The following is a 21,207-nucleotide window of genomic DNA, read 5'->3' as shown; positions in this document are numbered from 1 at the left end:
AAAAGTCAAGAAAAGATGGAAGAACTGGTTCAGACTGAAGAGACCAAGGACATACAGCTGAAAGCAAAATGTGTTACTTAATACATTGCCAAAAAGGCCACTATCAGGACACGTTGGCTTTATCTGAAGGAGGCATAAGGACCTGACAGTCCTAATGTAGCAGTGTCGAGTTCCTTATTCTGGTGATTATATTGTGATCATATAGGAAAATACCCTTGTCTTTAAGAAGCACAAACTGAAGTATTCAGGGTCAAGGGGAAGTTAGCACCATGCTCTCAAATGGTTCCAAAAAAAGAAAGTCTTTGCTTTGTACTTTAACTTTTTTATTAAATTTAAAACTGTTTCAGAAGAAAAATGTATACAATGATCAGTTAATAGGACCTACCTTTTAAGAGAAAAGTAGAAGGCGACGAAGCTTTTTATCCCATAGCCGTGTGTGTTTCTCTGCCACATTGACAATCCATGCACATTTTAATTGCTTAATGAAAGGGAAAGATGCCATCGCAGAGCTCGCAGACGTATGCCACTAACTCCGAAATTAGATTATGCTAGTTTAGATTAATGATTGAATTACCTCTAGTTTTAATTGAAAAACAAAGATAATTCAATTAATAATTATATATTAAGATTAATGATTTTTCCATGGAAATTGTATTGATTAGAAAACACTATGGAAAATCAAACAATTATATCCCATCTACTGTCTGCTTACTGGGGGCTCTAGCTAAAATAAATCAAAGCAGGATGTTGCAGTGCAAATTCACTTTCTAACTGTTTAAGATTTGGTTACTTAAACTCTATTAAAAAAGAAAATTGTGAGGTCAAAGCCAGACTAAATAGTAACATTATCATTCTAGGTTCTACATAAGTGTTTTCATCTAATGTGCACACTGAAATTTCTTAATATGACAAACTGGGGCATATAAATGGAGTTTCATGCTCTGTTGAACTGAATCTGTGTAGCTGCTGAGAAACATTTGGGGATTTTTAGTGGATGTGTCCATTTTAGTACCCTATTTCCCCTTATGTTTATGAAATGCATTTTGTGGTACATTTTAGTTCTTCTAAAAATGTGAATTCATTTACCTATCTTCTTCAAAGAACACTCAAAACTAAAAGAAATGATAAGAATAATAACGACAGGCTCGGCGCCTGTGGCTCAAGCGGCTATGGTGCCAGCCACAAACACCTGAGCTGGCGGGTTTGAATCCAGCCCGGCCTGCCAAACAACGATGGCTACAACCAAAAAATAGCTGGGCATTGTGGCAGGCGCCTGTGGTCCCAGCTACTTGGGAGGCAGAGGCAGGAGAATTCCTAGAGCCCAGGAGTTGGAGGTTGCTGTGAGCTCTGACACCACAGCACTCTACCCAGGATGACAGCTTGAGGCTCTGTTTTTAAAAAAAAAAAAAAGAAAGAAAGAAAAGAAAAGAATAATAATGGTAATAATAATCACCAATAATTATAGGTGATACTCATCAATTTATAGATACAACCATTGACAGAACATACTTCCCAAGTAAGTACCATACAAACATGACTTCCTGTTGTTACTATAATAAAGTTGCAGGCATATTTTATAGCCTAGAAAACTCATCTGTAGCTCTACATTCTATTCCATTAAAAATGCTGTGCCCAACTCTATATGCCAAGTCATACAAGGAATACAGACAAATTGGAGAGCATTTTGTAGGAGGTCCCCTGGTTAGGAGAGTCTTAGTATATGAGGAATAGCTGTGACTTGATCATGAAAGATAAGGCTCCGGAAACTGCAGTGCTGGTATTCATGTATTGACAGGGCCATTCTTTGGAAAAACAAGACATTTTGTGTGGTCCTAAGTAGATATAATTTGGAGAGAAATATAAAAGCTGTAAAAACTTAACTTTGATAGATAAAATAATTTCCTAACATTGAACAATCCAAAGCCAGAATAAAGTATTCAAGGGAAAATAAAGAGACTCCAACATCAAAGGCATTGAAGAACAAACAGGAAAACCTGTTGTGTGGAGGATTCAGGCCATGCGGGATGATTGAACTAATATGGATTTTCCCAATTCTGAGATTCGTGCTAGACAGTTAAGAGATGGGCCAGGAGAGTCAGAACTGAACATAACTTGATTTGACAGAGCATAGGATGGAATTGTAATTAAATATCAAAACTATTTCCTTCTCAGTTATCAAAGGAGCTGGTGATTTGGCGTAGGCTAGAAAGCTGGAGTAGCCCTGCCATGCCTGAGTAGCATATATCAACATTTTTTCCTTTCAAAATCACTCCTCACAACCCAGGGAGTAGATCATATGTACATTCACTATAATTATTACATTACTTATAATTCTCATTGTGTTGATTTGTTCATCCTTATGACTTCTCCTAGGTCCTAGATTCATGGAAGGAAAATTGATATTTATATTTTCAGACCTAGAAGTGTTGCTAAAAAGATATAATAACTTAGGAAGTACCCAGACAACTGCAGGTCTAGGGAATAGGAGCCCAAGGTCAAACAAAGTCAAATTTAGAGATATAAGGCATTTGTGGCCAGCATTCTTTTTCTGATTACTCATCAAGATTATGGACATGTCCTCTTTGAACGTGGCATCAGGAGACTAATTAATAAAATAGTTTTGGTTTAGAAGGTTGTAAGATCCAGATGATTCAATACAAAGCATGATGAGTTATAATTTAATTAGATTTAAGATCTGAAAGATTTCTTACATTTGGTGTTCTAGAATTCTACCAAGTGAAATTATAATAAATTAGTTGAAAATATTTTTAGCTAAGCCAGTTTGTCAATTTTTGTAGAGATGTGGTCTAGCATCAACTACTTTGAAACTTCAAACATTTTACTTAGGTTTCTTTTTTTTTTATTGTTTCAGGTTAATTGAGAGTATAAAAAATTAGGTTATAATGTTTGTGTTTGTTAGGTTAAAGTCCCTCTTACAATTGTGTCCCACCCCCCAAGAGGTACACCCTATACCCCAACACTGTGACCATTAAATAGGGGCACCCTCATCCTATTCCCTCCTTCCCACCCCTCACCTTGGATTGATTTGAGTGTTCTTCTTATGTGGGTGTGTATTAGATCATCTACTGGCTTCATGTTAGAATTGAGTACATTGGATTCTTGCTTAACCATTCCATTCTTATGGAAACAACCTAAATGCCCACCAACCCAGGCATGGATTCATGAGCTGTGGTATATGTATTCCATGGAATACTATTCAGCCATTAAACAGATGGAGACTTTACATCTTTTGTATTATCCTGGATGGAGGCAGAACACATTCTTCTTAGTTAGATTTCCTAAACAATGGCAGTATCTTCTTAGAGTTGAGATAGTGGAGTTGCTACTTAGCATTATTCTTACTACTAAAGAAAAATACATTTTAATATTTTTTTGCATTATTAATGTAACTTTTAAAAGTTTTGAGTAGTGACAAAGAGTGATTTATTTGAAGAATTTTCCTAATGTGACTCTGTATTGAGCATTTTTAGAAGTGTGATGTTTATTATTTGATAGTGGCATATATGAAAACATAGGCATTGCATGAACTAAATTAGAACAAACAGATATTTGCTCTCCTGCAAATACGTTGTTGACATTTACCTTGTATTTCACTTCTCCGTTCCTAGGTGTTGATTGGCTAAATATGCCTCAAATAGAGGTCAGCGAGATGCCTCAACCTTTCAAAGATCTAGGTTCCATTGGCTCAAAAGCCAGTCTGCTTCTCAATATCCTGAAGGCCATTACCTGTGGAAATCCTAAGCCCTCTTTAGGTGGGCAATTATACCAGAACAGGGAAACTGCTCATTCAAAAAGGGAATCTCCTTCAATTATAGTTACTGAATAGACTGTCATCAAATCTTCCCTGGGCTGGATAAGGTGGACTCAGTGAAGATACATTGTCATCTATGTAAATGCATCACTTTTTTTTTTAACACAATAAAGCCTTGAAGAATCAGGTTATTAAAAATAAAACGAATTTTAATATTTACTTGTATCTGATATTGACAATCCCTTGGCAATGACTTCTAACATTTTATTTTAAAGCCTCTCTATTGTCTATCTCTTTATATACACACTTAAGGGGTAGGGACACCTGTTGCTTTAGCGCACTCTTGCAATCCATCTATTGCAATATAAACTGATTACCAGCTTGGTTTATCTGATGTATAAATTGTCATGAATCAGAGTTACATATTAAAACATTTATGATTTCAACATCATCATTAAGAAATACACCGGAAGAAAGTGAAAGGGCCAGTATTTAGCCTTCTGCTTTACTTACAGGAGCTTCCTGACGAGACTAATCAAAAAAAAAAAAAAAGTGGTGATTCAAAAACAGAAAGGATAGAGACATAGCAACGGACAAGCTGTTTAATGCTACACTTGAAAAACTGGCTATAATTCATGAAGTCACCTTTAAGATTTTAAAAACAGGGCAGTGCCTGTGGCTCAAAGGAGTAGGGTGCCGGCCCCATAGACCAGAGGTGGCGGGTTCAAACCCCGCCCCGGCAAAAAAAAAAAAAAAAAAAAAGATTTTAAAAACAAAGCCATAAATTTGCTATCTTTAAACAGAAGTTTGGTTTCATTATCATGTAAGAATTTTTTTACTTTCTCATTTTCAGGTCTTTAATTTGAGTAAGAATTTGTCATTATCCATTTATTTATATTTATCAGTTCTGTAAGCTCTCATTGGACTGTTTATTACAAATTTCACATGAAGAAACACATTTTAGGTGTTATAATATCCTTCGAATGACATCCATATAAGTGTCTGTCTACAAAACTTTCATTTGGTTTGGAAGGACCATGATAAAATAGACAAATCAAGCAAAGATAGATTTATGCAAAAGGTAAACAGGTCTTTAATTCTGAGAGCAGAATTTTTTGCAATTCTAGTCCTTCATATTATTATTAATTTAAGAAACATTCTGGTTTTATTCTGCATAAAGAATAATTACCCCTGGTGTCACATAACATTTATTGCTACTCATCGATATATATATTTAAAGAGATCTGTGACATGAAATTACTCATTGTCAGTCTTTTTTTTAAAGGATTGACTTCAATTTTATTTTTTAAATTTTTTTATTAAATAATAACTTTATATATTAATGCATTTATGTGGTACAACATGCTGCTTTTATATACAATTTGAAATGCTTACATCAAACCAGTTAACATAGCCTTCTTTATTGCCACTTTGGAAATAAGGCAAGTAAGATGAAAACATACTTTTTTTATGTGCAGAATCATCAGGCAAAAATTTTTGTATCATTTTAGCCCCCTGAAATGCCTAAGAGACTCTGGGAACCAATGAGGCCACTCCACTCTCATTGACAGTAGAGCATTGACTCAAAAATAGTTTAGTTCAGCCACTCTTGTGCTACTCCTTGAGTATAAGGGCCATTGAAGAGAGCTTGATGTAGAAAACTGTGGCTCAGCCCCTTCTCTGCCACCTGCCACCTGAGCCTGCATGGTCGCAGTGTGGCCTTGAAGGATGACAAGGGAGTTGGCCACCAGTTTCCTGGAGAAGTCTATGCTATTTTTTGTCTCTTAGGTGGTGGCACCACCATCTTCCATCATCTATGCACAAAAGTCATCAAAGTGATCATTCACTACCTCCCTCTTCTAGACCCTAAAGCTAATTAACTCCCCAGTTTTGAATTTTCTCTTTTATCTTTAAATCTCGAAATTTCAAATCTTTCTTACATCTATCACTTTCTCTTCCTCCCTGCTTATCTCTGCCCTCATTTAGACCTTGACTGTTCTTCTCCTAACCTAGTGTTACAACCTCCTAATTGGTCTGTCTACCTTCACTTTTATGTTCCTTAACTCTGTTGCCACAGTAACCTATGTAAAATTTAAATATGACCATGGTACTTTGCAACTTAGTTTCAACAGCATTTTCCAAGAAACTTTTCCAAGCTTCCAAATGTGCCCATTTATCTTTGTGGCATTTCCGCTTGTTGCCTTGAATTCTGTTTATCAGCACGTAGAACTCACCATGCTTTTCTCTCCAGTGACGCCCTTTTGCCTTTGGCCTTGAATTCTTCCTTGCCTTCAAATGAATATTTGCTTAGTAATTGAGACTTATTAAGCATCTTGTTATCCAGAGGCCTTATTTGTCTCAAGTCCCATCTGGGACTGGTACCCATCTTTGGTGTCCTTGGAACTATCTGTACACATCTCTGCTATTCTACCTATTAGATTATTATTGTTATTAATAGTTTGTGTGTCCTTGGAACCAGCTGTACACATCTCTCTATTCTACCTATTAGATTATTATTGTCATTAATAGTTTGTGTGTCTTTGATCCTCACTAGAACTTGAGTTCTCTGGTGGTGGGTACTTTGATTTGTCCTTGAATCTTTCGTGCTAGGCATATATTCTGTCTTACCCTAGGCACTTCATAAATGTATGGTGAACAAGTGAACAAGTGAACAAACAGAAGCTGCATTTCGAAGCACTAAGCTTTGATGGGATCTGTGGCTAATAGAAGATACAGAATTCTTTGTGGTAGTAATGGATTTATTGCTATCATAATGGACCCACAGCTTCTTTGTGTATGTCAACAGTTACTTGCACCTAGGAGATCTGATAAGACAGTGGGGAGAAAGGAGGAGCCAAGGGCTCTAAAGAGGAATTACAGCCAGAGCTTTTGCCTTCTTAAGCTAAGCGATGCAACAATGCTATAGGAAAGTTGACAGAGAAAGAGACCAGGTTCCAGCTGTGTCTCAGCTGTCAACTCTGAATCTCTGGCCCTCTCATCAAGGGTAGGAAATGGAGCTGTAGTCATGCTCCATGTGGATGGTGAGTGCGTGCTCTGTAAGCATCGTGTACAGACCTGATGGAGGTGTCACCCTCCAGGTCTGTGCTGCTACTACTACCATTGTGCCTCTACTTCCCTGCTGGAAGAACTTGGTTCATCATTTACTGACGAAGCAGAAAGCTTGATGACCACAGGAGAGTTTACCGTGACTCTAAGACAACTCTCAGAGCTGTTCTGTAAGAAGAGCTTTTCATTTTCCAATCCAAAGAGTAATGTCCAGGGGTGTTTTGCGGGTTCTGTGTTGGCTGCTACGTTGGTAATAGCCAGATGGCGGCGACAGAGGAGAAGAAATCTCGCTCAGTTTCTCTCTCATCACACACAGATAGTTTGCCTCTCACTGCAGTTAGTTCAGAGCAAGCTACAGAAAAATCCTGCAGTTAATCAGTATGCTGTGCCTTCAGTCTGAATCCTGAATATTAAAACGCAGTGGACATGGTGAGGCAGACCAGGCAAATACAAAGGTCGTAACAGTAATCACACCGTTACCTAATCTCCGCACCAGTTCTTTCTTTTAGAGGTGGTGGCTTTTCTGTGGGGGACAAAGCAACAAGAACTCTCTGTTGTTCTAGCAGCTTGTTAAATGTTATGTGCAATTTTCTCCATTTTGATTAAACATTGAAAACTAGACTACAGCAACAGAAACACCGTAGTCTCGGGCTTCATCCCTATCACTTCATCATTTTACAATTTAAAATGAGCTATGACAGAGGGCTCTGAGTTTGGAACTGGTTAATAGCTTTTGGAAGCTGACTTTTCACCATTCTGGGACAGAGATGCGGATGGTCAGGACCCCCAGCTTCCTCGTTTGTTATATGCAGCACACCCATCCTACAGACCTCCACTTGGCACAGCAACAACCTGACCTCTCTCTGCCTGCCCGTCAGGACTGATGACCTTGCCCAACACTTTTAAAAAATAAAATATGAAACCAGAAATACACACTTTTGGACGGTGCCTCTTCAAGTTCATGGCCTCCCACATCACCAGAGCCCTCCCTGCTTTCTACCTACCTTAAAGTCCACTATCTTTTTCTCCATTGTTTCCTCAATCCCGCTCCCCCACCTGCCTCTCTGTCATAATGAATGATCTTGCCTCTGATTTTCTGAGAACATAGGTAAAGGAGTTGAAAAGATTTGCACCATGCCAGCATGTCTACATGTGTTGTCCATTTGGTCCACAGGGTCTGAGAGGTGGAGAGTGTCATCTCAGGGGAGTGGGGCGAGGGGAGTGGGCTTGTCTGCAGCAGAGCTAGGATTGAGCTCCACTGCTCAGCACCAACTTCTCCTTCCTTGCGATGTGATCCCGCTGTGACAAGGAAACATGGGGGCATGAGCATTAGTTTCTTGTTGCCCTCCTCTAAATGTAGCAAGATCCGTGCACGCCCCTATGTCCATGATTTTCTTGTTTCTTTTTTGCCCTAGGCTTACAGTCCTCCATCCCTGCTTCATGTCTTCAACCTTGGGGACCTTGATGCTGCCACAGTTCAAACTCATTGTAGTAACTCTTTCCTTTCAATATATACATGTACACATACTTATATCTCCCTCTGTCCTAAATTTAAAAGAATCCACTGCTCATCCTTACCTCTGTCTCGGGGCGCCTCTTGTTGCTTTATCCCCATGGACAAGCCACCTCTTGTCACTTTTGTTTTCTCCATAGCAAGCTTTCAAAATGACCTTAATTCTACTTTGTCACCTCCAATTCACTCTGAGGTCTAAATTCCAAATTCCTCATTTCACTTAAACTATTTTTATTCTAAGGAATGTGGAGTTTGCAGTTAGGACACAATGAAAGTCGAATAGCCACTTTTCGGTCATAACCCCTGGGGCTCTCTGCTGTGTATGACGCCTACTGGAGGGGGATCCCTCCTTTTGGAAACCATCTTCCTACGACTCATGACACCGTTTTCACCTAGATTTTCAGTCCCTTTCAGGCATCTCATTTTTAAGTCCCCGTGGCACCACCTTCTTCCCTTGCACTTCCGATATGTGAATGTTTCCCAGTGTCTTACTGAAACTCTTCTCACTTGTCAACTTTAATAGAAATATTTCATCTACATCTATGGTTTTTAAACTGCCATCTGTATGCTGTCCAGACCCACATTTTTGATTGGTTAGTGAACTTCCCTAGAAATCTCAAAGACTATAGGTGCTACATTAGATTTACATTCTTTCTATTCATATGACCAATACCATGATACGCACAGGTATGCCCCAGTTAGGATTCTGGAAGTCATTCTTTACCCTTCTCCCTTCCTTATATCCAAATAATACTCACAAACGTTCCTAAATCCTTCAAAATGGAATCCTACTTTTTTGTCCTCAAATCTATTGTGTTAATTTGTACCCCCGCAATTCCTTGCCTTAACTTTTTGTCTTAAGAAAATAAATTTTTTTGCATCTCTTTATAGGCTTTGTTTCATTTTTCTGATTAAAGGAGTGGGTTGATTATAAGTCATTATGAATGTCATCTTATTCTCTTTATGGATTTTATTCTCACCCCAGATTATCAGGTCTTGATCACTTATCTTCAAAGGAATAGTATTTTACTATTATCACAGCAAAAATAAAACTTTTTTCATCTTGTGTTTTTATTTCTTTCCTGTGAACTTCAAAAACACTTAAGTTTATTGCATTATAGAGCAGGAGCTTTCATTAGGTTTTGAGGGGCTTTTGTTTGTTATGTTTTTTTTTTCCAATGTGGAAAAGTCTTAGACTTTTAAATAGGTAACTTGAAAAAAGTTCCTGGTGTATTTCTCTCCCTATTTGTACTGAGCTTTAGTTAATGGTTTTCTTAAGTATCGTCATGCTGAAAGAGCATGTGTGCTAGACTTTTCATAAATGAATTGATGACTCCCTTCCCGGACATATTACCCTCTGCCAATTGGATACACCAGCCAGGCTTACAAAGATTTGCTGCTGCCTTGATGTCTCATTAAGGTTGACAATAAGGAAAACACAGTTTGACTCAACTGGTTGTCATCCTGAAATTATTTGCAATTGATCTGCTTTCAGTGCAATTTTAATAACAACCATTATGAACATTTAGTGCCTGCTTTGCTCTTTCGAGTTCCAAAATCTTCTGTTTGACTAAAACCAGAAACAGGCACACTGACTTGTGCACGCAGATAGATCCTCATTCTCATTTTCAACACGGAAAGTTATGCAGACAGTCTTTTTCCTTTGCTTTGGGTCAGATCATGTGATCATATGTGTTATTGTGACACATAATCACTTAGTGATTCTTTTTTTTTATTAAATGATAACTATGTACATTAATGCAATTCTGGGGTACAGTGTGGTGTTTTCATATATAATTTGAAATATTTTCATCAAACTGGTTAACATAGCCTCACGTCATTTTCTTAGTTATTCTGTTAAGACAATCATATTCTACTCTTAGAAAGATTCACTTGTACCCTTGTAAGATAAACCATACAAGTGATCCCTCCAATCACTCTCCCTCCATCCATTCCCCCTTCCTTTTCCCTCCCACCTCCTCGTATACTTAGGCTGTTATTAGGTTATAGATTTCCTATGAAAGCTATAAATTGGCTCGGCGCCTGTGGCTCAAGTGGCTAAGGCGCCACCACATACACCTAAGGTGGCAGGTTCAAATCCAGCCCCCGGGCCCTCCATACAACAATGATGGCTGCAACCAAAAAAAATGGCCAGGCGTTGTGGCAGGTGCCTGTGGTCCCAGCAACTTGGGAGGCGGAGGCAGGAGACTCGCTTGAGCCCAGGAGTTGAAGGTTGCTGTGAGCTGTGATGCCACAGCACTCTACCCAGGGGGACAGCTTGAGGCTCTGTCTCAAAAAAAAAAAAAAACAAAAAAAGCTATAAATTAATTTCATAATAGGGCTGTACATTGGATACTTTTTCTTCCATTCCTGTGATACTTTGCCAAGAAGAACACTTTCCAGCTCCATCCATGTGAACATGAAGGATGTAAAGTCTCTATCTTTCTTTATGGCTGATTCTTATTTATTAGTTTTAGGTTTTAGTTTTCTTATCTTTTACTTGCTTACCTTTTGTCAGGCAGCTAATAAGATCATCTGAAAAATGTCTTTTTAAATAAATCACCTTTCCATTTTGGTGGAATTCTAAATTCTATGCTACATTTTCATTGAAACAATACTGAATTATCTCATTTTTATATGTCAATAAAATTTGAATCCAAGTTATTCACTGCTGATAGCTTTGGGCTATTTAAAAGCAATTTAATTCCGGCTTATGTTATATTTGTTAGCAAATAGGACCAAGTCCACAATAATAAAAAGCCATGACTTATAGTATGTGTATCTTGAGTGGAGTTTATTTGAAGCGACTACTTATAGACCCTACAAATGTTACCTTCAATATGAACACTTATATTTGCATTTGTATTGTATTTTTAATGTGTAATATATAGATATACAAATTTGCTGACATCAAAACCTGGACTAAACAAGACATTTATTTAAAGTAGCATGTACTGTTCTTAACAATTTTGATCTTTAAATAATCAATTTTAAGTCTACAGTAATTAAAATCTTGTTGAATAATAGCAAGTGATAGTAACCTTGAAAAGAAATTAATATTGGTATTTTTATCACATTTCTATGAAGTTTCAGTGGTTCTGTGCTGAATATCTTATGACAAATTATAATTATTTAATGCATTAATCTGATATTTGAAGGTAAGGACCAAAAAAGGAAAAGAGAGAGTAGAGAAGAGAAGGATTTCTTTTGTTTGTTTGAGACAGGGACTGTTACCTGGGCTACATGCAGTGGTATCATTAGAATTCACTGCAGCAGTAAATTCTTAGACTCAAGCAATCCTCCTGTCTCGGCCTCCAGAGTAGTTAGGACTACAGGCAAATGCCACCACTCTCAGCTATTTTTCTACTTTTTATAGAAACAAGCCTTAGCTATTTTGCTCAAGTTAGAATGATTTTTTTTCTTTGACTTCTCATTTGCATTGTTTACTCAATTTTTTCTTCAAATATTCAGCAACCTTTCTTGACATTTAAAACAAATCTCCTCTTCATTTTACTCTTTAGTTTTTCTTAGTTCATATTTTTGTGTTGCGGCTGGCCATGTTTTTCTACACAGAATATTTTTTAAATGGTGTTCCTAGCCAGAACATTAATTGGCCAATATATGTAGCACATGAACAGTGAAGGGTAGGTACCTACAGAGATCTTATTGAAGTATTTTTTTTTTTCATTCATCAAATGTTTATTTAATCCTTAAATGCCAGGCTCTAAGAAAGGAGCTGTAAATACAACATGAATGAGAGCCAGACATATTAAAGTTTAAGCAAATAGAGGGATGCTATGAAAATCAAACAAAGACAAATAGACGTCTATGAATACGGCCATTAATTATGCAGCCTCTCCCTTCCTGCCTGCCCTGCATTCCTGCCAGCTTAATCTTTCTGATGAGGCAGCTGTGAGCTCCTTTCTCTTTCAAAGCCTCCCTGTCTCCCACTAGCCTCTCCAGGTACATTTGATCACAGTCTGCCTTTTTATCTCCTCTGTGGAATTCCCCAACAGCCACCCTTTGCGCACTGCACTCGCAGCTCTTAGCATTGCCTGAACTTTTTTGCCACCACGAGTTTGCTCAGAATCATCACTCAACAGGCATGCTCTTGGTTTCTTCTTCACCTGTCAAAATTCCGTCCATCTTTCAAGGCCTCCACCAGGCAGCTTTGCTATCCGTGTTTATTTTCCTTCATCCCATCTGCTCCTTTAGACATTTATCAATTATTTGACACACACCCTTGCTTCTGGGATGTAATAATAAACAAGCCAGCAAGTAAGCACACTGGGACTCATGCACATCCCTCCAGAGCCTAGAATTGCTTTCCATTCCACTTAGAATGGAGGGTGCATAGTATGCAAATATTGAGTACATTCATTTGGTGCACAAAAGCTATTTCACAGACATTTCATATGTTTCTGCTATATGCCAGACTTGGAGTTTGGCAATAGCACATACTTGAAATAGCAAAATTAACAGACAAAATAGAGCCTGGTAAGTGCTCCCACAGAGGTAACCACAGGAAATTTATAGGAGTGGTGCAAATTCAGGTGAGTCAATGAATGGATGAAAGAATTGGATGAATATCTTCGTGAATAATTTATTTTCGTTCTCTAGAGCTCCCATTTAGTACTCTAAAATCTGCCTTATGAGTAAATCATCCTGAAAATCATCTGCTGTATCCACAGTCAGTGTCTTAATTTCTCCCTTTGCAATAATATTTCCTAGTGACACTCAGGTGGATACAATATAATTCTAGGAAGTTTTGTACACCTGCTTTCACAGATGCACCTTCCTGTGCCCACTACCGGGGCTGAGGTCCCAGTTACTACATTACAGATATTAATTTGGGAATTTTTAAAAATAATATTCAATCATAAGATTAGTCTAATATTTGTTTCATTATTAAAGACAGGTGAAATGTGTAGCCAATGCTTCTGTCACCTGTGTTTAATTTCTGTGTATAATTTTAACACAGCATCAGTTTACTTTCCTGAGTTTTCTATTTGTGGTGACTTAAAACAATCTCCATGTAACAGTACTCTACACGAAGATCCTCAAGTTCATATTTTTTCAGGTCTTTTTCTGTTTATTGTTCTTTCCACGAAAATAAAATTATTTTTCTTATTCTTACCACCTTTTATTGCAGATTAATGTGAGGGTACAAATAATTAGGTCACGGTGTTTGCATTTGTTAGGTAAAGCCCCTGTTGTGGTTGTGTCCCACCCCCAGGAGGTGGGCCATATGCCCTCACATTGTGTCCAGTAAGTGGGAACACGTCAATCCCACTTCCCTCCCTGCTCCCCTCTCCCCCTCCCTCCAACTTGAATTTAATTGAATCTTTCTCTTGTGTGGATGTGTCCTAGATCATCTCCTGGCTTCATATTAGTGTTGAGTACATTGGATACTTGCTTTTCCATCCTTGTGATACTTTACTAAGAAGAAGGTGTTTTAGCTCCATCCATGTTAATACAAAAGATATAAGGCAGTGGTTCTCAAACTTCCTAATACCCCAACCCACAGGTTGAGAACTGCAGATGTCAGGTCTTCATCTTTATTTATGGCTGAAGAGTTATTCTTTTTTTTTTTATGGGCAAAAGTTTTTCTTACTTATTTATTTATTTATTTATTTATTTTGAGACGGAGTTTCACTCACTTGCCCTGGATAGAGTGTGGTGACATTAGCCTAGCTCACAGCAACCTCTAGTCAAACTCTTTGGTTCAAGCAATCCTTCTACCTCAGCCTCCCAAGTAGCTTGGATTACAGAGAACTGCCACAATGCCAGGCTAGTTTTGGGTTTTTTTTTTTTTTTTTTTTTATTCCTAGTAAAGGTGGGGTATCATTCCTCTTAGGCTGATCTCGAACTTCAAGAAATTCACCTCCCTTGGCCTTCCAGAGTGCTAGGATTACAGGTGTGAGCCACCATGCCTGGCCTTGCCTATTTTATTCTGTCTTTTACATTAAGGAGGCAGCTTGAGTTTGCAATACGCTAAGCGCTATGATCTAGTGATATTTTAAACTGGTCCTACACTCAGTGTCATGGCTTCATGTTCTTCAAACATTATCCAGTCATTCGGTGTCATTGTGTTGTATGGTACCAGACCATAGACAGTTCAGATTTTCTTGATATATTATAGCAGAAATTTATAATATTAAGGACTACTCAACTAAATTATCATACAACAAACAGTCAAAAGAGATCTAATATTGAGTTTAGAAGTAGTTTTTTAATTGATCAATTTGTTTTCTTTTTTTTTCTTTGCCATTTCATGTTTGATTCCTATGACCTCAAATTCATAAAACAAAAGAGTTTTGTTTTGTTAGGTAGAATTCTACTACTTCTTATGCATGTGATTCAATTATTCAACAAATGTTTATTGAACACATAATATGTGCCAGTCTTGGTCTTTTTTTTCCCCCCCTAGGAGCTAGGGTATAGAAACAATGAATAAATAAACATAATTAACATGTTAGGAGAAGAAAAATAAAATTAGGGGAGGGCATAGAGAGTAAGCAAGGGAGAAAGTATATTATTCTACATAGGGTGTCGAATATTTGTTTGTTTGTTTTTCAGAGAAAGGTCTTGCTCTTTCACCCAGGCCAGAGTACACTGGCACGATCATAGCTCACTATAACCTTCAACTTCTGGGCTTACACAGTTCTCCTTCCCGAATCTTCTTACTGGCCAGGATGACCAATGTGAGCCCAGCTAATTTTTCTTATCCTTTGTAGAGATAGGGTCTTGCTGCATTGCTTAGGCTGGTCTTGAGCTCCTGACCTCAGCCTCTGAAAATGCTGAGATTACAGGTGTGAGCCTGTCATACATAGGGTATTTAGACAAAGTGTCTCTGATGAGATGCATTTGAGTAGAGACACAAATAAAACAAGAAAGTGAATCCTTCCCAGCTTGCAGATATCTAAGGGGATCATTCTAGGAAGAGATGGCAGCCAGTACCGAGCCTTCACATGCTCAAGGGAAGAATGGAATGGAAACCATCATGGCTAGAGCAGAGTGATGAACACAGAGTGGTGGGGAGTGGGAGAGGAGGGAACAGGAGCAGGGACTTCATATGGATCTGTTGGCCAAGGCCTGAAGTTGACAGTTTATTTTGAGTGAGCTAGAAAGTTACTGGAGGGATCTGAGTCAAGGAGTGACACGTGCTCTGGCATATATTTTAAAAGATGACATCAGTTAGTAGTATTACCTTACTTTTGCTGAGTAACAAATTACTACAAAGTTAGTGGTTTGAAATAACACATACTATCTCATAGTTACTGTGGGTCAAATGTGGGAGAGGAAGGGCCTTGTAGCTGGGTTTTCTACTCTGAGTCTCACAAATATGAAATCAAGTCATCCCGTTTGAAACTGAGGATGTTTTTCCAAGCTCATTGAGGTTGTTGGCAGCATTTGTTTCATTGAGATAGTAGGACTGAAGTCCCCAGTGTTGTGTGTGTTGGTTGGTTAGTTTCACTTGATTGTAAGCCTGGGCCTGCTCTCAGCTCCCAGAAGCAACTCTCAGTTCTTAGCCATGTGACCTCCTTACAGCCTCACACTAAGTCACTTCTTCATATCCAGCAGGAGACTCTCTCATACTTTGAATTTCTGTCCAATTTGCTAAGATGGAGTCTCCTATTATGTAACATAATCATTCACAGCACTAACTCGGCCATCACCTTCACCATGAATGGAACTCATCAAGGGAGTGACTCTCCCATCATGTTCACGGGGCCTGACCACCCTCAAGCAGACAGGACTGTAAAGTGTGGGCACATCAGAAGGGTGGTAATTTTGGAATTATAAATTTATAATTCCTCTTATACATAAATGGAAACAGAATTGTTGAAGAAGTAAAAGAGGACTCTGAAAACCACTTTGAAGGGACTGGAGATGTCTACACCACTGCTTCCCCCAATGCAATGTGAATTGAATCTCCTGGGCATTATGTAAAAATATAGGTTCTGATGTCATAAGACTACAGTAGCGGCCTAATTCTCCTAACAGTCCCCGAGGTGGAGACAGTACTGCTTGTAGAGAAGCAGGATGTAGGCAAATGATGACAGTGGCTTGGGCTAGGGTGGAAAGGGTACAAGTGAGAAACTTTTTGAAGGCAGATACAAAATGGCTTGCTACAAAGGGAACGGAGGCCTCAGGATGACATCTAAATTCAGGGGATAGCAATGACCAGAGGAAGAGCTTGTTTCAGGGCAGAAATCAAGGGTTCAGTGTAGAATGTGCTAAGATGCCCTTTACAATCCAAGTGGGAAGGATAGTGCCATGCAGTGGAAAATATTGTAGGAAATTCATACATCACATGCAGTGTTACGAAAACTTTCATATTTTACGTTTCCGTATACTGCAGGGAAAAGGGCTTCATTGATGGTGCTGCAGTTTCTCTCTCTACGTTTCTTGCATTGACAGTTATAAAATAAGCAGTGTTTCTTGGCCTGCATGCAAAAGTTCCTTACGCTGAAATCAACGTAATCAAATCATTAAAACTATTCCTAGAAGTCAAAATATGCATCACTGTGCACATTTCAGATATATTGTACTCAAACACTTTCCAGGAACAGAGTTAGAATTTACACTAATTTTTAGCACCTGTCAATGCTGGTGGATGCCTCACTATGAGACGTTTATGCCAGATTTTCCGTGACTATTGAAGCAACTTCATGTTGTGACTAATTATTATAACTTTTCTGGGCAAAATTACATAGAGTTAACCCTGTCACATTATGAGAGGTAGCCATTGGATCAAGCTTACATAAAAGTTAGTCCTTACTGACTCCCTTATGGTGTGGATTAGGGCTGTACTGAAGATAAGGTTGCTTATAATTTCCCTAAATCTCAATCATGTAAAATCTTGTTCTTACCAATTCTCATTTTCAGAAGGATCTAAGCTGAAAAATGTGCTGCCACCCTGTTCCTCCTCTGGTGGTTGTGGATATGGTATAGTTTGTGACCAACTTTAAGTCTTTGTCTTACAGCGTTTCAAGCATTTTAATAAAAACCTTAAATAGAACATAGCAGTGCCAAGGACTATTTGAATGTTAAGTTCATTTCCACTGAAATAAGGTTATAGGAGATGGTTCATAGTTTCAGCAAGGCATGACAAAAAAGCAACAAAAGGCAGTTTTTGTTTAAAGGACTGTTTATTTTGTGGAAGAGGTGAAAATTCACTTTATTGTAAGCAAAAATCTTTGTATAAAGCCCCATTTTGTTTCTCTTGCTATTAAACAGTAAAACGTGGTAGTGTTTGTGACCAGAAGACGCAGAAGGTATCTCAAGGATAGCCTGATGATTATGTTTTTATAATAAGACCCAGAACGCCTGGAAATTAAACCAGATCATTCAAGGTAGAGGGTGACAGTAGGTTGGAAGGCTGCTAACCGCGTGGAGAATGGTTAAAAAGTCAGAGCTTAACTCTTACTCAGGACTCCTTTCAGGCTGGGACCCTGGGCTACTAGGATTAACTCCTTGTATGACAATTAGCCTTTCTCAATTTGGAGTCTTTCTCAATTTGGAAGAATGTGATGGGTGAAAAGAGTTATTGTTAAACCCTGAACTTGGCATAGTTCTTTTACAGACCTCTTTTTTAGGGTTTCATATTAAAACCCCCAAAGCTAAAGTCAGGCATAATTATTTTATGAATTAGTTAAAATATATCTCAGTTTTTCCTACTGTTGTATTTATTTTTATGCAATTCGTTAACTACTTTATAATGTCATAAAGTAGTTATATTAAAATTATATATATATATAAAAACAGATTTTATTTCAAATTAATGTGACAGTACACATTTTTAGATTGCATTGTTTTGCACATGGTATTTTAGGACGCTAACTTCTTATTCTTTCTGTACCCTAGGTGCACTGAGCCAAAAAAACTGGGGAAAGAAATATCCAACATGTAACAGCCCCAAACAGTCTCCCATCAATATTGATGAAGATCTCACACAAGTCAATGTGAATCTTAAGAAACTTAAATTTCAAGGTTGGGATAAAACATCTTTGGAAAACACATTCATTCATAACACTGGGAAAACAGGTAAAACATTTGCATTCTACTTGCCTTAAGTATGTTTTTTGGACGGATATGTTTAGATTCGTTTTATCTCATTTTCCTTTGAACAACATACTATGCACTGGATAGAACTTGTTGGTGCACCAAGAAGAAACCAAATGGAGGAGAGAAAATTGGAAATTTAAACCTTTTGAAAATTTCTATAAAAAGAAAATGGCCAGTATGATCATGTCTTATTGTTTGAGCCATATAAAAATAATGATGACAGCACTACAAGAGACAGTGAAGATAATGAAATTTGTAGCTAATGCAGTTTAATCACTCCATCACTGGTCAATTACTTAGTCAATCAGGATTTTTTTTTCTTGAGCATTATAGCTTGATCTTTTCTGCTTAGTCTCATGCTATATTCAGTATTTGGATACGAAAACAAGTAACCAACTGTCATTGAAATTTCAGAAAATAAATCATTTGACCTTCTGTATAGAAAGTTTAAAGTTATATTCATTCCTTCCATGACACTGAGTGACTTTGTATCGAGACTATCTTTAGAAAAAAAACCCATGTAAAATATAATACCTGAAAATGTTTTTTTAATACATTTTGAACAAAAGTATATAATGAGAAGTTATATAAAAACAAATATACCCAGAAGACAAAGATTAGAAAAATATTCAAAATCATAACACTAGTTCTAGGGAGTGGTTTTATCATTAGTGAATTTTTTCTGTTTTCCATAGTCAGATAATTATTTGAATATCATAATTTATTTTCAAACCTCATGAGGGTTGATATTTCTATATCAGTGGCAGAAATGTAATAACCATTCACTAATTACAAACCTTATTTCTATTGTATTAATTAAATGCACAAAAGTATATGATCTGAAATCTTGACATTGTTGTGACCAGTTTGAAGGATGTTACAAAGCAGCAGGGCATATAGTTTCACTCTTATTTTTCTTAGGGGAGATGGTTAACGACTTGACCATTAGAGCTTTGCTGCTTGGGTTCACTACTGGCTTTTCAACAGTGTGGAACTTCAGTCAAATTACTTAACCTTTCTGTGACTCAATTTCATTTTCTACAAAATAGGAATTATAATGGGATGTACCACGTAAGGTCGTGTGAGAATTAAGTAGTTAACACATATAATTAGGGTCATACATGGTACATTATAAGTGATAAATAAATGTTGACTGTCATTGGTACCATTTTTGTTATTGTGTTTATTGTTATTATTAATGAAAGTGTATATACCTAGCTGGCTGACTAATATGTTGGATCCATCTCCTGTTGCCAAAAGCTGTTTCTGCTTATGGAATAAAAATCACTTAAATCTTTTTGAGAGACATCAAAATCTTGCCTTGATTTCTTAGGAAATATATCTTATATCATTATAAGACATAGTCAGATTATATATGCTGTGTGACTTAGGTAGGGAAGTTTACAATTCTGACGGCTGCCACTCCTGCTTCAAACAGGAGATGATTAAAACCCCTTCAACAGGAATGGGTTTCCCACTTTCCCTGCCATATCCTGGAAGTTCTGGAGCTTTGAAGCTTGGGAGGATGCTTAGAGGGATTAGGAGGCAAGACAAAAGCAGTGACCAGATAAGGAGTAGAAACGGGCTGCAAGGAAGATGGATGCATGCCCTGGAGAAGCCTGCTCTTCTCACTACCCTTCCATCCTCCCTTACTCTGTCTTCCCACTATCATCAGGTACTTAGGGAAGCGGAGCTTTGGAGGAGCACTAATCTTAGGCCACCAAACAGAACAGGTGCACTGGCTGTCCTCTGCTCTTGGAGTCATACAGTAGTTGAGGTCTTCAGCTTAGTTTCCACTTGTTGCAATAAAATGCATTAAGTATATTGTGAGAGCTATAACAGTGCTTTAATTTATCAAATAAATAATTTCTTAAAGTATCTTAGGTACAAAGAAATTTAGTTGAAATTTATAGTTTGATTTTTTAAACACTTAGATGGAATTTTACTATTTTTTTTTCTTTTTAGTGGAAATTAATCTCACTAATGATTACCGAGTCAGTGGAGGAGTTTCAGAAATGCTGTTCAAAGCAAGCAAGATAACTTTTCACTGGGGAAAATGCAATGTGTCATCTGATGGATCAGAACATAGTTTAGAAGGACAAAAATTTCCACTTGAGGTAAGCCAATAGTCTACTAGTTACTATTTTTATTTAGCATATAATTTAATTAATTTTAATTCAGATGTTAAACTTTATATAGTTATATTTTGGGGGTTTGAGTAACATTTGCCTTCCTTACCAGACAGAAATCACTGAGCAGAAGACCTACCTTTGATTTTCCATTGCCTGGAAACCCAGAGTGTCACAAAATAGGTGATCAATAAAGAAATGAAGGAAGGAAGGAAGGAAACAAGAGGGAGAATTCCTCAACATACTGGAGAGTCCTATGATTAAAATGAGAAAAAAATTCAGCTTTAAAATAAGCACAATAAATATATTTATAATAAATAATGAGTATGCAGAGAAATAAACATTTTCATAGTTTTCATGCATGTCTGGAGATACTCTAAGCTAGCAGACTTTCTTAGAACCAATTGATCATTTTTATCAAGAACTGTAAATGGTCTATTCCTAATATTGAACATTTATATTTGTAGCAAGTAAGTCTAAATCTGGATCTGTTTGAAAATTTATGTTCAATAATGTATTCAAAACAGTAAAAAATTGAAACAAAGGCAATTTTTAAATACATTTTGATGAGATGTAGGTTTTGTAAAAGGATTTTGAATGATTCATTTATACATAAAAAGTCTCATCATAAAATATTAAATCTTTTAAAATGTAAA

The 21,207-nt window shown here is 37.3% G+C and overlaps 1 protein-coding gene across 2 annotated transcripts in view; it reads left to right on the top strand.

The window, feature by feature from the left end:
• PTPRZ1 (protein tyrosine phosphatase, receptor type Z1) overlaps positions 1-21,207 on the top strand; it is a 120,620-nt gene that overhangs the window by 18,789 nt on the left and 80,624 nt on the right. For both annotated transcript variants that reach the window (XM_012805164.1, XM_012805163.1), the window contains exons 2-3: positions 18,222-18,401; positions 20,388-20,539. In XM_012805164.1, coding sequence (XP_012660618.1) covers positions 20,438-20,539 — 102 coding nt within the window. In that variant the 5' untranslated portion in view covers positions 18,222-18,401; positions 20,388-20,437. The remainder of the gene's footprint in view (positions 1-18,221; positions 18,402-20,387; positions 20,540-21,207) is intronic.

The sequence above is a fragment of the Otolemur garnettii genome, unplaced genomic scaffold (assembly GCF_000181295.1).
Source record: "Otolemur garnettii isolate 467f Iridium unplaced genomic scaffold, OtoGar3 scaffold00037, whole genome shotgun sequence".
Lineage (NCBI taxonomy): Eukaryota > Metazoa > Chordata > Mammalia > Primates > Galagidae > Otolemur > Otolemur garnettii.
This window is presented reverse-complemented; position numbering and strand designations above follow the sequence as displayed.